The sequence below is a fragment of the Apteryx mantelli genome, chromosome 1 (assembly GCF_036417845.1).
Source record: "Apteryx mantelli isolate bAptMan1 chromosome 1, bAptMan1.hap1, whole genome shotgun sequence".
Lineage (NCBI taxonomy): Eukaryota > Metazoa > Chordata > Aves > Apterygiformes > Apterygidae > Apteryx > Apteryx mantelli.
This window is the reverse complement of record NC_089978.1, coordinates 215,944,236-215,956,435: the sequence shown is the minus strand read 5'-3', so window position 1 is coordinate 215,956,435 and position 12,200 is coordinate 215,944,236. Positions and strand designations below refer to the sequence as shown.

General features: G+C 38.4%; 1 protein-coding gene across 2 annotated transcripts in view; it reads right to left on the bottom strand.

Annotated features, from left to right (window-relative positions):
- The window catches only part of USP6NL (USP6 N-terminal like), a 118,839-nt gene that overhangs the window by 39,675 nt on the left and 66,964 nt on the right, over nucleotides 1-12,200 (bottom strand). For both annotated transcript variants that reach the window (XM_013943705.2, XM_067317309.1), the window contains exons 5-6: nucleotides 5,047-5,086; nucleotides 48-128 (exon numbers count right to left, since the gene is read on the bottom strand). In XM_013943705.2, coding sequence (XP_013799159.2) covers nucleotides 48-128; nucleotides 5,047-5,086 — 121 coding nt within the window. The remainder of the gene's footprint in view (nucleotides 1-47; nucleotides 129-5,046; nucleotides 5,087-12,200) is intronic.

Here is a 12,200-nt window from a genome sequence, read left to right as displayed (position 1 = left end):
CATTCAGTCAGTAGCGATAGTTAATGAAAAAGCAGGAATAACTTTACCTTTTCGCTATTCTTGTATTTTTCCCAGCTTTTCAGCATCTTAAGCCATTTTGTAGTTCTTTCAATTTCAAGGTGCTTTTGCTGAAATGAAATTACAATTTTTTAATCTTTTCAAGCTGAACACATTTAAAATTATTTATTTTAGGTATTTTTTAAAGTATTGAGAACAATTTTAACACAGTATCTTCAATTTCTGGTCCACTTGTTGGTCTAAGAAAAGCAACAAAGAGTAACATCATTTAACTTGAACTGCTCTTATAAATACAATTCTTCATATAGTGCTGACAATCAGGGTTTTTTCATTTGTTTTTTGGTTCATTGGTGTTTAGGAGGCTTTCAGTGCAAGAATTATAGAAGTTTCTTCTCTACACATTTCTGGCAAGCACCAAAAAGCTTTGACCTTTTTATATTAAGTAAACATTCAGGCAAAAAACTTCTGCTGCAAGCTTTTTAAAAGTCGACTCTGAAGTGATGACCTTCCTTACCTTGACTTGCCCTCGACACAATTTACTACTTTTCAACAATGCTACAAACTATCCCTTCTAATTAATAAATAAAAACTTTTGCTTATGCTAGGCACAAAGTGCATTAACAAAAATGAACTAGCGTATTTAAGGTAATGATAGAGCCAACCAATATACGTTGAGCTTAACTATTCACAAGCTTTAAATAAAGCAATGCATAAGTGCATGCAAGAGTGACACGGCAGTAGCGGAAATGGAAGTACGTTCTGATTCTGGACATTAAAAGCTAGAAACCCTTGCTATAATTCTCATCCTGGGCTTGGTATGCTTTTACCTAAAAGACCCTATATCTTCACATCAATGATTTCTTCCAAAGGTAAGGTCTGCTTGCTTAAATTCCAGATTACTGGCAAGGATATTTCGGTAATGAGGCGACATAATGAAAATCAAAAAAAAAAAAAACCCCAAGTCCCTAACTTCTCAAATATGAATAGTAATATTATATATGGAAGGCTGCCATTTTGCCCAAGAAAACCTCGCTATTGGTGCCGTCAACTTCTTGAATTTGGGAACAAAGCAAGCCCTCAAAATTAGACTTTTTAGACCCTGGTATTTCCTGTCACTTTGGTTCTTCACAGTCAAAAATCCATGATCTGTTGGCTCCAATGGTAACAAGATTCATAAGGGGGTATTTTTACAGCCCAGTTTTCCTCGCTGTGAAGTAGCCTGGGTCTCTCCGTTTACACTACAATGTTAACTATTAACTTTGCAATATTTAATCTCTTTTATGAAACGCTATTTCAACTGCTCCGTAATGCTTTAGAGCTTAGGATCCGCACTGAAACAGTTAAAGCAGAAGACTTAAGTGTGTTGGGTATTGCTTTCTCTTCAAACATGAATGTAAAAAAAATATTTAGTTTTTTGGGAAAGGACAGCCCTCCACCTCCAACTTCAAAGCCAGGGCTTGAAAAAGATAGGAAGGATAGCCTATTTTATATGTTTACTGATACAACGATGTAACAACCTAAGAGTTTAATTTCAAAGCTCTGCAGGATACTGAAAACTGATTAATACTTTCATTAACTGTATCTGAAATGTTGGAGAAAATATAAATGAAAACTATTACTTATTAGCACAGTAGAATTCTAATTTTACTTCTGCCTTTTATTCCTTATCAGATTTTACGCATTCTTTCTTGCCTATCAATGGGACAAGATGGGCAAAGGATTTCTTCAGTCCAGCAGCCCAAAGCCTTGCACTGCCAAAAATACGATTTAATACATACAGGTCCACCTCAACCATGATCCTGTCCATGAACTATCCTAGAAACAACCTATTTTTAAAGTTACTTTTATTTCAATCCAACTGACCTGGGCCTGATGCAAGTAAAAGTAAGTTATTGGGGGGGGGCACTTTTACTCTCTCAGCCTTACTTTTCATGTTGCAATTAAATGCTCATATTCTTGTTCAGGTTCCATGCTGTGTTTGATAATTTCTCAACCACTTGCATTTTTTTTTATTTTCAAAACATGCAAGAGATGGTTTAGAAAGGAAATGTAGAAAAAAATTCTGCTTCCTAAATTTCACAGATTTCACAAAATTGCTTCTGATTCTCCTCTGCACCCAAAACCTCTTTAAGAAGTAAGCATTTTTAACATCTCAGAAGCAGATTTTTTTAGCCATAGTTTAGACTGCAGGAATAACATCACTATCAAGTCAGGAAAGGTCTCTGCCCTCAACAGGTTGTTCAGGTAATTGATAAGAAAAATAAAAACCTATCTGCTCCCACAGTCTTTGTGTTTGTATGTTTGATGTGCTTTCAAGATGTTCGGTCTTTTGAGCCAGCAGCTCACTTCAGTTGTAAGTTTGTTCACGCTTTTATGTCTTCTGTGTCAATTTATCCCAGTTCTCAAGTGATCCTACTGTAATCAAAATAGCAATTATTTCTGTGTTCAGTTGTTGAAAAGTTATAGCTATCTTTTTCTTTGTCTGAATTATGTTCACTTTCATGTCTAACAGATGCGGCATTGAAAACGTGGATAGATCTGAAGCAGCTCACTGCAGAGTAGATGGCTGCTGCTTTGCAGATGCCTCTTTTAGGCAAGTTCCATGTAGCAGCCTCCAAAAAAAAGGAAAAAAAATCCATTTATCTGTCTTCTGAGTACATTTTACACTTTGAAGCATTTTCGCCACTGAAAATAACAGAATCCCTAACTGAAGAAGAGGAGGTTTCTTAGTAGTCAGTAAATAATACACTGTTGAGAGCAAAAAGCATGAAGTTAAGTTGGCAAGCATCCATCTTCTGCGTAGCACCCTACCTTCTCAGGGAGCAAGTGGGCTAGAGCCGAGGCTTAAAGCAATGCTTTAGCAGAGGCCTCAGACAAAATCAAAAGTCACTGTGAGCTATAAAACACCGAGTCCCTTCCCTGGAGAATTTATAATCAAGTTAACCAACGACAGAAAAAAGAAAATAAAAATGACCTACAGAACATTTTGCAGTCTTTCAACAACAGAGTCAGATAGAGACTCCAGATTTCCTGCGGTCAGTAGTCCCTGTTCACTTTTCTTTTCTAGATAACCCTTCCTCCCTAGTTTTATCTCAGAAGTGCTGCACGATTCATCTGAAGGTTAAGTAGTTCATAATGTAGGACAATGATTTGTTTTATTTAAGTAGCCAAATGTCCAGCAAGGTAATGAAGCATGAAAATTACTGTGCATTCATAGTAATAATTCTTATCCTGGAAGTATTATGCATGCAAATGCATACAGAAAAATCCCAGTTTAAGGTTTACACTAGAATGTATACGAAGAACAGGGATTCAATTCACAAGTATGTACAACCCTTTACAGAAGTCACAAACCACATCAAAATATCACTTACAAATATATTTTTTAAAATTCACATGTAAGGTAGAAAGCAACCACAAATGGTCCTATCAAATAAGTGATTTTAAAAGATATTGCACAGAAAGCTTTTAGTGTTAGCCACCATTAAAATGGCACATTAATTATCCTATGAACGGCATCTTGCAAATTGCAAAGATCCAAATGCTGCTGCGAAAAGCCTCAAACCAGCAGAGGTCAGGATACCATCAGGAGTATAACCAGGAGTCTCATACAGGAGCGTTACTGCATGATTATGAAAAGAAACTAGATGTGCAATTTAACACTGCTTCAATAAATACAGTTGCTATGCTGACATTTTGTCTGAGACAGCATGAATAAAATATGGGACACTGAACTGAGACAGTATTTCCACCCAATAATTTAAGGCTAAGCTACACAGCTACTGTGAATCAAAGCTTCAAAACACATCTACCACAATAATTGCAAGCTGTCTAATGTTTATGCTCATAGGCTCACCACCCTGCTGTGTCCTTCTGATGGTAATGAAATTATATATACACTCAGAAGGTTATTAAATGTGCTGGAACATGGCAGAAAAATGCAACGATTCCAGGCCACATATGCAGAAACACACCTGAACCAATGCAAAACAAAAGGGACTCTGAAGCTCACTTTTTTCATGAGAAGAGCTCTTTCCAGCCCTATTCTGATCCCTACTGACACCTCTACAGAAGCTCAAAATAACTCATTTTTAGAAACACTGCCCTTAACACTGTGAGAACTAAGCTTCCTTAAAACAAGTCATTCCAGCCCTCATCCACGCGTTCTCCTGATTCGGGCAGCCAAGAGGGTAACTTGAAACTTATAGCTTTAAATGTTCTGCCATGAGTTTTCTGATGATAGAGTAAGTCAATAAGGATTCGAACTGGTCTTTGATCAAACGATCAATGTCAGAATGAATTTGGAGACAGAAACGGGCCTGACAGACCCAGGGAAAATGCCACTAGTACTAACAGGAACACACCTAGGCTCCCACAAGTAGAAATACAGCTCTAAGCAATTTTAATAAAAACCTTCCACATTCTCAAACCATTGGTTTGCAAACTTCTCCTCCAGCATCCTCCAGCTGTAGAGCTTTTTATTTTGCACTAGAGCTGGGGACAGGTCTTACATGTCTCGAGCACATCTGGCTCATCAACTCAGCATGACAAGGGAGGTCACCAGGTTGCAGTGAGTTGCAGCCAGGATATTGCCACCATCTCCCATGTCAGTAGAGCCTGACCTCACTTAGATGATCCACCTGCTCAGTGCAGCTGATCATGGCTCATGGGAGAGATCAAACAGTTCTGGCCTGCCATGCGCCTGCCAGCTGGGGCTCTTCCAGGGCAGAGCCGGGCATGATCCACCAAGTTGCTCTGTTTACTTTGCTAGGTCATACGATGGGCGAGAAAAAACAATGTCTCCTTGCAACTAGTAATTATAACATCAAGCAGGCCCCACCAGATGTGTCAGCTAGTTAGCATGGCCTCAAGTACCACAGCCCTTATGGGACTTAGGAACATAGCTCTTTGGGAATGCAAACCACTAAAACACTTCATCTCCTAATTTCGTAACAATTTATATTTAAAAAGTCATAAATCTGTACATGTTTGCTTCCTCTTTGAAGAGCTGGAAGACACTGGACTTACCTTTTCTATTGCTGCATCATGAACAGGAAGCTCCTCTGGACTGAAAACAAAGACAAAGTTCATATCAGTCCTGGTAAATCTTGGCACAAAATCATTTTTTTTATAGGTTCTTACGAGTAGTCATTTACAGCAGCAATATGCAACAACTAAATAGTAAACAAGAATTATTATGAGCTTTCCTGAGAGTTATGACAACGAGACATAGGAGCACTGTGGAAAAAAAAATTATTTATTTTTTTTTAAATACAGTAAACCTCATGACATTAAGTAAGGAAACAGAATTAGTTAGATATTAAACCTTCTAAATCAAAACCGTTTGCGCAGCTTCAAAATACAATGTGTTATCCGAAAACTTACTTTTTCTTTAGTAAAAACACACTATGCTGTATTCCTCAACTGAAGCTGAAGTGAAATTTTGTCAGCACAGTTTTAAATAAGAAAAGACTTTCTAATGAAAACTTTTCATACCCAAATGTTTTTATGCAGCTTTGTTTTATAAATCCAGCTATTTCTGAACATAAGACACTTATGCCACTCGGTGCGGTTTTAATGTCAAAATCAATTTTGCTTATTAGACCATAGTCCTGTTAACTGAAACATCCCTAAAAAAGGTTTTTCTTCTTTTACCACTACGCCCGGTGAAAATCACATGATCTTGCTTGATTTCAGAGAGTAAAATTACATTTTCTCAAAGGCTTAGAAAACTCACTCTGATTAACAGGGAGGAAGTAAATTTAAAAAAAAAGGGGGGGGTTAGTAGGTATTTAGTTAAAATTCAAAATTACAGTTCTTTCACTTCTTTTCCTAAATATAAATAGGCAGGTTATTAATTGAAAGCATGAAGAGCAGCCTTTTAAAGGATATATTTTCAGAATTTTAGCTTCGTTTCATTTTGAGGGCTCTAACTTATGTTCTTTTTATCACAGAAACTTGTTGCTTTTCTTATCAAAAACTAACTAGCCTGGCTTGACGCCAAAAGGAGATCTCCGTCCTTGGAGGGCAGCATCTGCAGCTTCCGAAAGCACAGCAGCTCACCTGCAAGTAGCAAGGCTCCCTTTTTTTGCTCTACAGATCCGATAAATAACAGACAAAAAGAAAGTAACTGCTTATAAGGGATCAAAAAGGCACTGTATGAAATCAATCTTTCTTTTTTTGTTTTTGGTTTTTTGTTTTTTGTTTTTTTTGAAGGTGTTCCTGATGAGCCTTGTTATAATGCAAATAAATATTCCCACCCACACCCATTTAAAGAAATGCACCAAAACGTCCTAGAAACCAGTTCAGAAACCAAGCGAGCTCATCTTCTGAACAGCACTGGAACAGGCATAATCGGCTCCTCTGGAAATATTTTCAAAGTACCTGAAAGTTTTCCTGAGAAAAAAGAAAACAAGCTCAAAACCCCCCAAAACCTGATCAGAGTCTCAGGGTCCGACCTACTAGAAAAAGGCTGGCTACAGTCATTGCAACCCAAAGCTGGAAATGATACAGAATTACGGTATTGCACACACTCCCCATATAACCCAATTAACGTCTGCAAAGGGCCTGCTTTCAGTTTAGGTAACGTAACCTAGAAATTAAACTTATTTGAAAAAAAAGTTAAAAAGAAGAAAGCAGGTTGGGGTAGGGGGCTGGAGTGGGGGAAGAAGGGGGGGGGGGGACGAGAACCTGCTCGGGGGTTGCTTGTTCTGTTTTCAAGCTCCAAAGCTTGCTACGCTTTTAGTTTTTCCACTTAGAAACGCTCAGTTCTTTCGTGACCTCGGCTTTCCTGGAGCGTAACCCATTCGGCCGGGCCCTGGGGCAGAGCGAGCTCCCGGCGGCCGCCCGCCCGCCCGCCCGCCCAAGGCCCTTTCCCCCCACCCCGTGCCCCGTGCCCTGGCACGTTGCTGGCGGCAAGGCGTCAGGCCGCAACGCGAGCTCGCCGGGGCCGGCGTATCCGCGCAGGCCGCCGCCGCCGCCCAGGCTCAGCCTCGCGCTTCCGAGGCTGCCGCGGAAGCTAATCGCGCGCAGGATTAGTCAAACCTCACCGCCTCGTCGAAGCGGGGCTGAGCGGCGACCCTTCTTTGCTAGCTTTGCGAGCTGCCGCTGGACGGGCAAGCGAAAGGCAGAGCCGGATAATCCCACGCGGAGCGAAAGGCTCCTCTGTCCCGGGAAGCACGCGCTGGACCCCCCCCTCCTCCTAAATCACTCCAGCAGCAAACTCACGACCGCGTACCTATATATTTGAAGCACCCAAATCCACAGGAACGTCCTCAGTAAGCCCCACATGATCTTATTCACCCAGATGCTGCTTCCAGTTGACCGAGAGGAAAACACGGCCCAGAAGCGGAGGGATCTGCCCGGGGCTACTCCATAGCTCCCCGGCCGGGAACACAGGAGCTGCTGGAGACCTCGCACTCGGCTGCCTCGATTGCCCTGACTGCATCTGTGCTCCCGCACGCGATATTCAGATCTACCCAACCAGGGGCGAAGCAAAGGCACAGCGGGCAAACAAACTCTCCAAACCCTTAATGGTGTTTTAAATAAGCACGTTTCCATTTACTGAATTTGCTTTCTACTCAGAAGCACTGTTGGACTTTGTTTCAAAGAAAAAGATCAGACCGGAGCAGGTACAAAAACAGTTAAAGCCTATTAGCCAATCTGGTTTTATTATGCCTGCCTTTTTTCTTTATAATGTTGAATCTTCCTCCTCCTTCCCCAGCCTAGCCAACTTAACTTTATTATATCTTCATTATTTCTTTGTAATGTTGAATCCTTCCCTCCTTCCCCAGTCTATGTAAACCTGTATTTTTCAATATTTTTATCTGCATACTCCACCAAGCAATAATGTGAAGTAGTAAATAATATTAACATAATACAGCCACATCCTGCCATAAGACGACCGCTTTCCTTTAATAGCTCTAGTAACATTCATGTAGGGGATACAGAGGGGAGGAACAGGCCTGATTAATGCAATTAGCTTGGAACCATACAGCACCCGATATCCAAAAAAAAGGAGTCACGGAGCTTTTAACCACGGACAACTGAACTCACGTAAATAAGGTCTCATTTAGCAGAAAGGAAATCTTAACATTCCTCTGCCCATAATTATAAGAGATCCAAACTAGACAAATCCACCCGATAATCAGGCAGGAATTAAGACTCATTACACCTGGTATGTGTCCAAGCCCCAGGCGTAAGCCGGGGTGTGGGCGACGCGGCAACCCAACACCTATCCACAGCCCTGGCCAAAAGACTTCTTCCCATTTTTAATCTGGGATACTACCACCTTCCTGCAAGGATTTCATGCAAAGGAAAAGCAGCCTATTAGTTCAAAGAAACAAGGATTTCACTTTGAAGAATATGGGTTTTATTGGGAAAGTATATTTTTAATTAGATTATAAATGAATGGATTTTTCATCTCTAAATCCACCATGATGACTAATACAGGTTTTCACACGTTTTTCAAGATAACTGTTAAAAGAAATACTAGTCTTAATGCATAAATATCTGACACCTCAGAACATTAAAAACGTGCATTAAATGCATTAAAATGAATGCATTAAAAATGGTTTTGACCATTATTACATGAAGCTATATATTGTAATTCTCCTACTCTAGTGACAGTGGTAGTCTAAATAAATGGAAAAGAGTCTCAGACTTAACAAGCTTACAGTCACCTACCTACTGCTGGTGTTTAAATCAGTTTTCTTTAAACAGCGCTTTGATATATTTGTTCAATATAAACACAAGGAAAGACTTCCTCACATTAGTCACTCATCACATTTATTCTTTTCCCACATTTGTATTTAAGCACAGAGCGAGTTCCCTGCTGGCTCAAATCAGAACATTTTCCTGCTTCCAGTTCAGCTCAAATGTATTTAAGAAATGTAAAGGCTCCTCTATCATCTGCAGCTTCAGTTCTGAGGATTTTAAGTAAGAACTACCAATCTGGAAAGATGTTTAGTGCAACAAACATCAGTCTTGATATGTTTACAAACCCTAGAACTGTAAAATCCAGAAGATCAATTCAATTCTTCACATTTCCAAATTGCATAAACTCTGACAGTCAGAGTTTTTCATTGCTAGTAGGAAAAAAAGAAAAAAAGGCAAAACTTGGCCACAATACACTAAAAATCCTTACAGAATTTCTGGCAACTACGATTTATGATTACATTCACATTTCTTTGCGAGCTGGAGTTTTACTCTCTTAACTTCTAGTCCAGAATGCACCACTTCCTTAAAACCCCTTCTCTCTTTGCTCTTCTGGCTGTAGCCTTTTCTCCCCCAGCGAGAACCAGTCAGCGTACTGTGAAGAACGGTGGGGTCTTTCATCCTGAAAAACGTTGCAGCAATAATTGTGGAGTTTGTGGAACCCACTACAATAAGTTCACTAAAAAACTCTGATCCTCTTAAAAACCTATGATGCAGCCCCTAAACAGAATACTTTCTCAAACTATTTTCTCATACCATCCTCAATAAGCACATGAGCATCATTTTGTATCAATGCATGTACTTGTTAATGAAAAGTATTCTGGAACCATATATTTAGCATCACATATTAAACGCGATGTGGGAAATGTTTCTTGCAGAACACATCTTCACAGTTTCATTCACTCAATCATGAAGAAATAGACGCAGCACATCCACTTTTTCAGTTGTGATGCATGATTAAGTGTTTAAGATACAAGAGGAAAGCACACTTGCTACTCCTAGGAAAAATATTTTCAAGGAATACATTCTTAAAAATATATATATGTATATTTAAGCCCTTATTTTTGCTCTTTTCGCCACGTGTTACACCATGATTTAGTTACTTGACTAAGTATGCATAATAATAGAAGCAATTGCTTCCATGGTTAAGAATTTAAAATAAATGCAGTCTCTTGTAGCTTTTGTTCCCTTAGGTCTGTCTCCCTTTCAGCTAGTGATACAGGGCAGATAAAACTGTCAAAGCAATAAGTGATATTATGCATAGATACACTAACACTTGCAACAGAATACAACTCTATTTTGTATATATCCATACCATTTCCAGAGAGCTTTTGTTGCCTCATTTCATCTAATATAGCTAATGATCTCTGTTCAAAAGTTAGCTAGCAACCGTATCACAGTCTTACAGGAGGGAAGATAAACTAATTCCATAATTCACAGGACACACAACGTTGTTACTTGCAATGATTATTTTTATGTTTGCGTTAAACTACTGTCAGAAAATGCACCACAAAGCAAACTGTTTTCTGAAGTCAACTGAAAGAACCTAATTAACCATAAGTACAAGCAAAACAATATTTCAATTTTATGCTCTACTTTTTAAAGCACAAATCTAAGTGTTCAGACAGTGTTGAATTCAGATCTTTCAGTCCAAACAAATTAATTTTCTGAAGAATCCTGATTATGAGCTCTTGCTTTATCTTCCAACCTTTGAATGGCAATTAAAGGCTACAGTGTCCTTTTCAAAACTAATGATACATGGAAAAGCTTTTTGAGAATATTAAGGAGCAAATAAGAAAACTGGTTTTTAAACTAAACGATGGATTTTCCAGAAATAAAATTCCACTGATCATTTCCTTCTTCCTTCCCTTGCATATTTTATCTATATAACTCACAATTTTGATTGTGTGCCTATCAAAATAATTGAGGCTCTGCTCCTGTAATCATCCACTTTGAATTTCACCAAATAACCTTTGCACAGTATGTGGGTAGTGACTACAGCAGATTAAAAAACAGCTTTCAGAAGTTTTGTTAAAATTCATAAGCAAGCCAAAGCCAATTAATTAACATACAGGATAAGCCAATGTGATATTCCACAAAATAATTATCAGGAAATATGTTGCAAGAAAAAATTTAGTACTGGCAAAGGATTGGATCATATGTGATTTTATGACTAGATTTTTAGTTACAACTATTTGTGGATCCTGTTGCTGCCAATATGCACAGCACAATTCCATGAATATATGGTCCCTGCCCAAAGAACTTGAAGTAATACACACTGTCAGAGAGGAAACAAAATTAAAAGACTTATCAAATTCAATTAAATATCAAAGTGGTGAGTACTTTCCTGCTTTGGAGAAGATGACTTAACCATAACGTTTTTACTTCTGATATAAACAAAGATTGAGAAATTCATAGCAAAGTATACTTGTATTTCCACTGCCACATACCGAAATACAAGCTTCCTTGCATTTTTAGCAAAACACATGATCTGTATGCAAACTTTAAAGTTTTTCTAGACTGGAATCAGAAGACCATTGAGGAAATCTATAATCTGCATAAATAAGCACAGCAGCATTTCTAATGATTTCTGAAGTCACTTTGACTGAATATACACAAACATCAAGGTTAAAAAGTATCCAAGTATCTTTTAAAAAGAAAGGGAAAAAAAAAAATCAGTTATGTGCCCAAGCTACCTTAAAACCCTAAAGCAGCAAAGAGACAAACTAAGAAGAATGAACCTCTTTGCCTTGCTTCTGATTTACTTTCAATACATAAAAGTCTAAAGAAGATTTTTTTTCTTAACCATACATATAGATTGCTTTTAAGTAGTGCTTAAAGAGTAGATACTGTACAGATCATTTGCACTGTACAATAGCAGCAATCCTGGATTTATACGCTGGTAGCTTCATCTGTATAAAAATTCATGTCCTACACAAAGTATATTCCAACATAAATTAACTAGGATAAAATGTTTCAGCAACAAATTTGTTAACTGCTGAAGTGCAATGCTTTATCTACCTACAACTGCTTCTTTTATGAAATAATCTTCCGCAGGCTAAAATTCTAATTTGGTGGGTCTTTCACTTGGGTCCAGTCCATAGCAGAAGCACCTTTGTGTTTCCAAAATTGTCCCCCGAGCCCTCTTTCAGCACTCTTACTAATCAGTGTCAGCAAAGCTTACTCTGATCACTCCTTACATTCAACTACTTTAATCTTCTATAAATGCTAAATATAGTAGGAAATAATGATTTTGTTAAATCTTTACATTTTAGAGCTTAAGCAGTAACCTAAAACCAGACTCAAGAAAGCTGATGTGTATCAGTTTATTATATCTGTATTGTACTAATTAAATCATATTTTTACCATATTCAGTCATTTGCTCTGTTCTGCTACCTAATAGCTCTTTTCATGAAAGGAAATGGCTCATGAACTCCTAGCACACTGTGGGTGATCTACAACCTGCA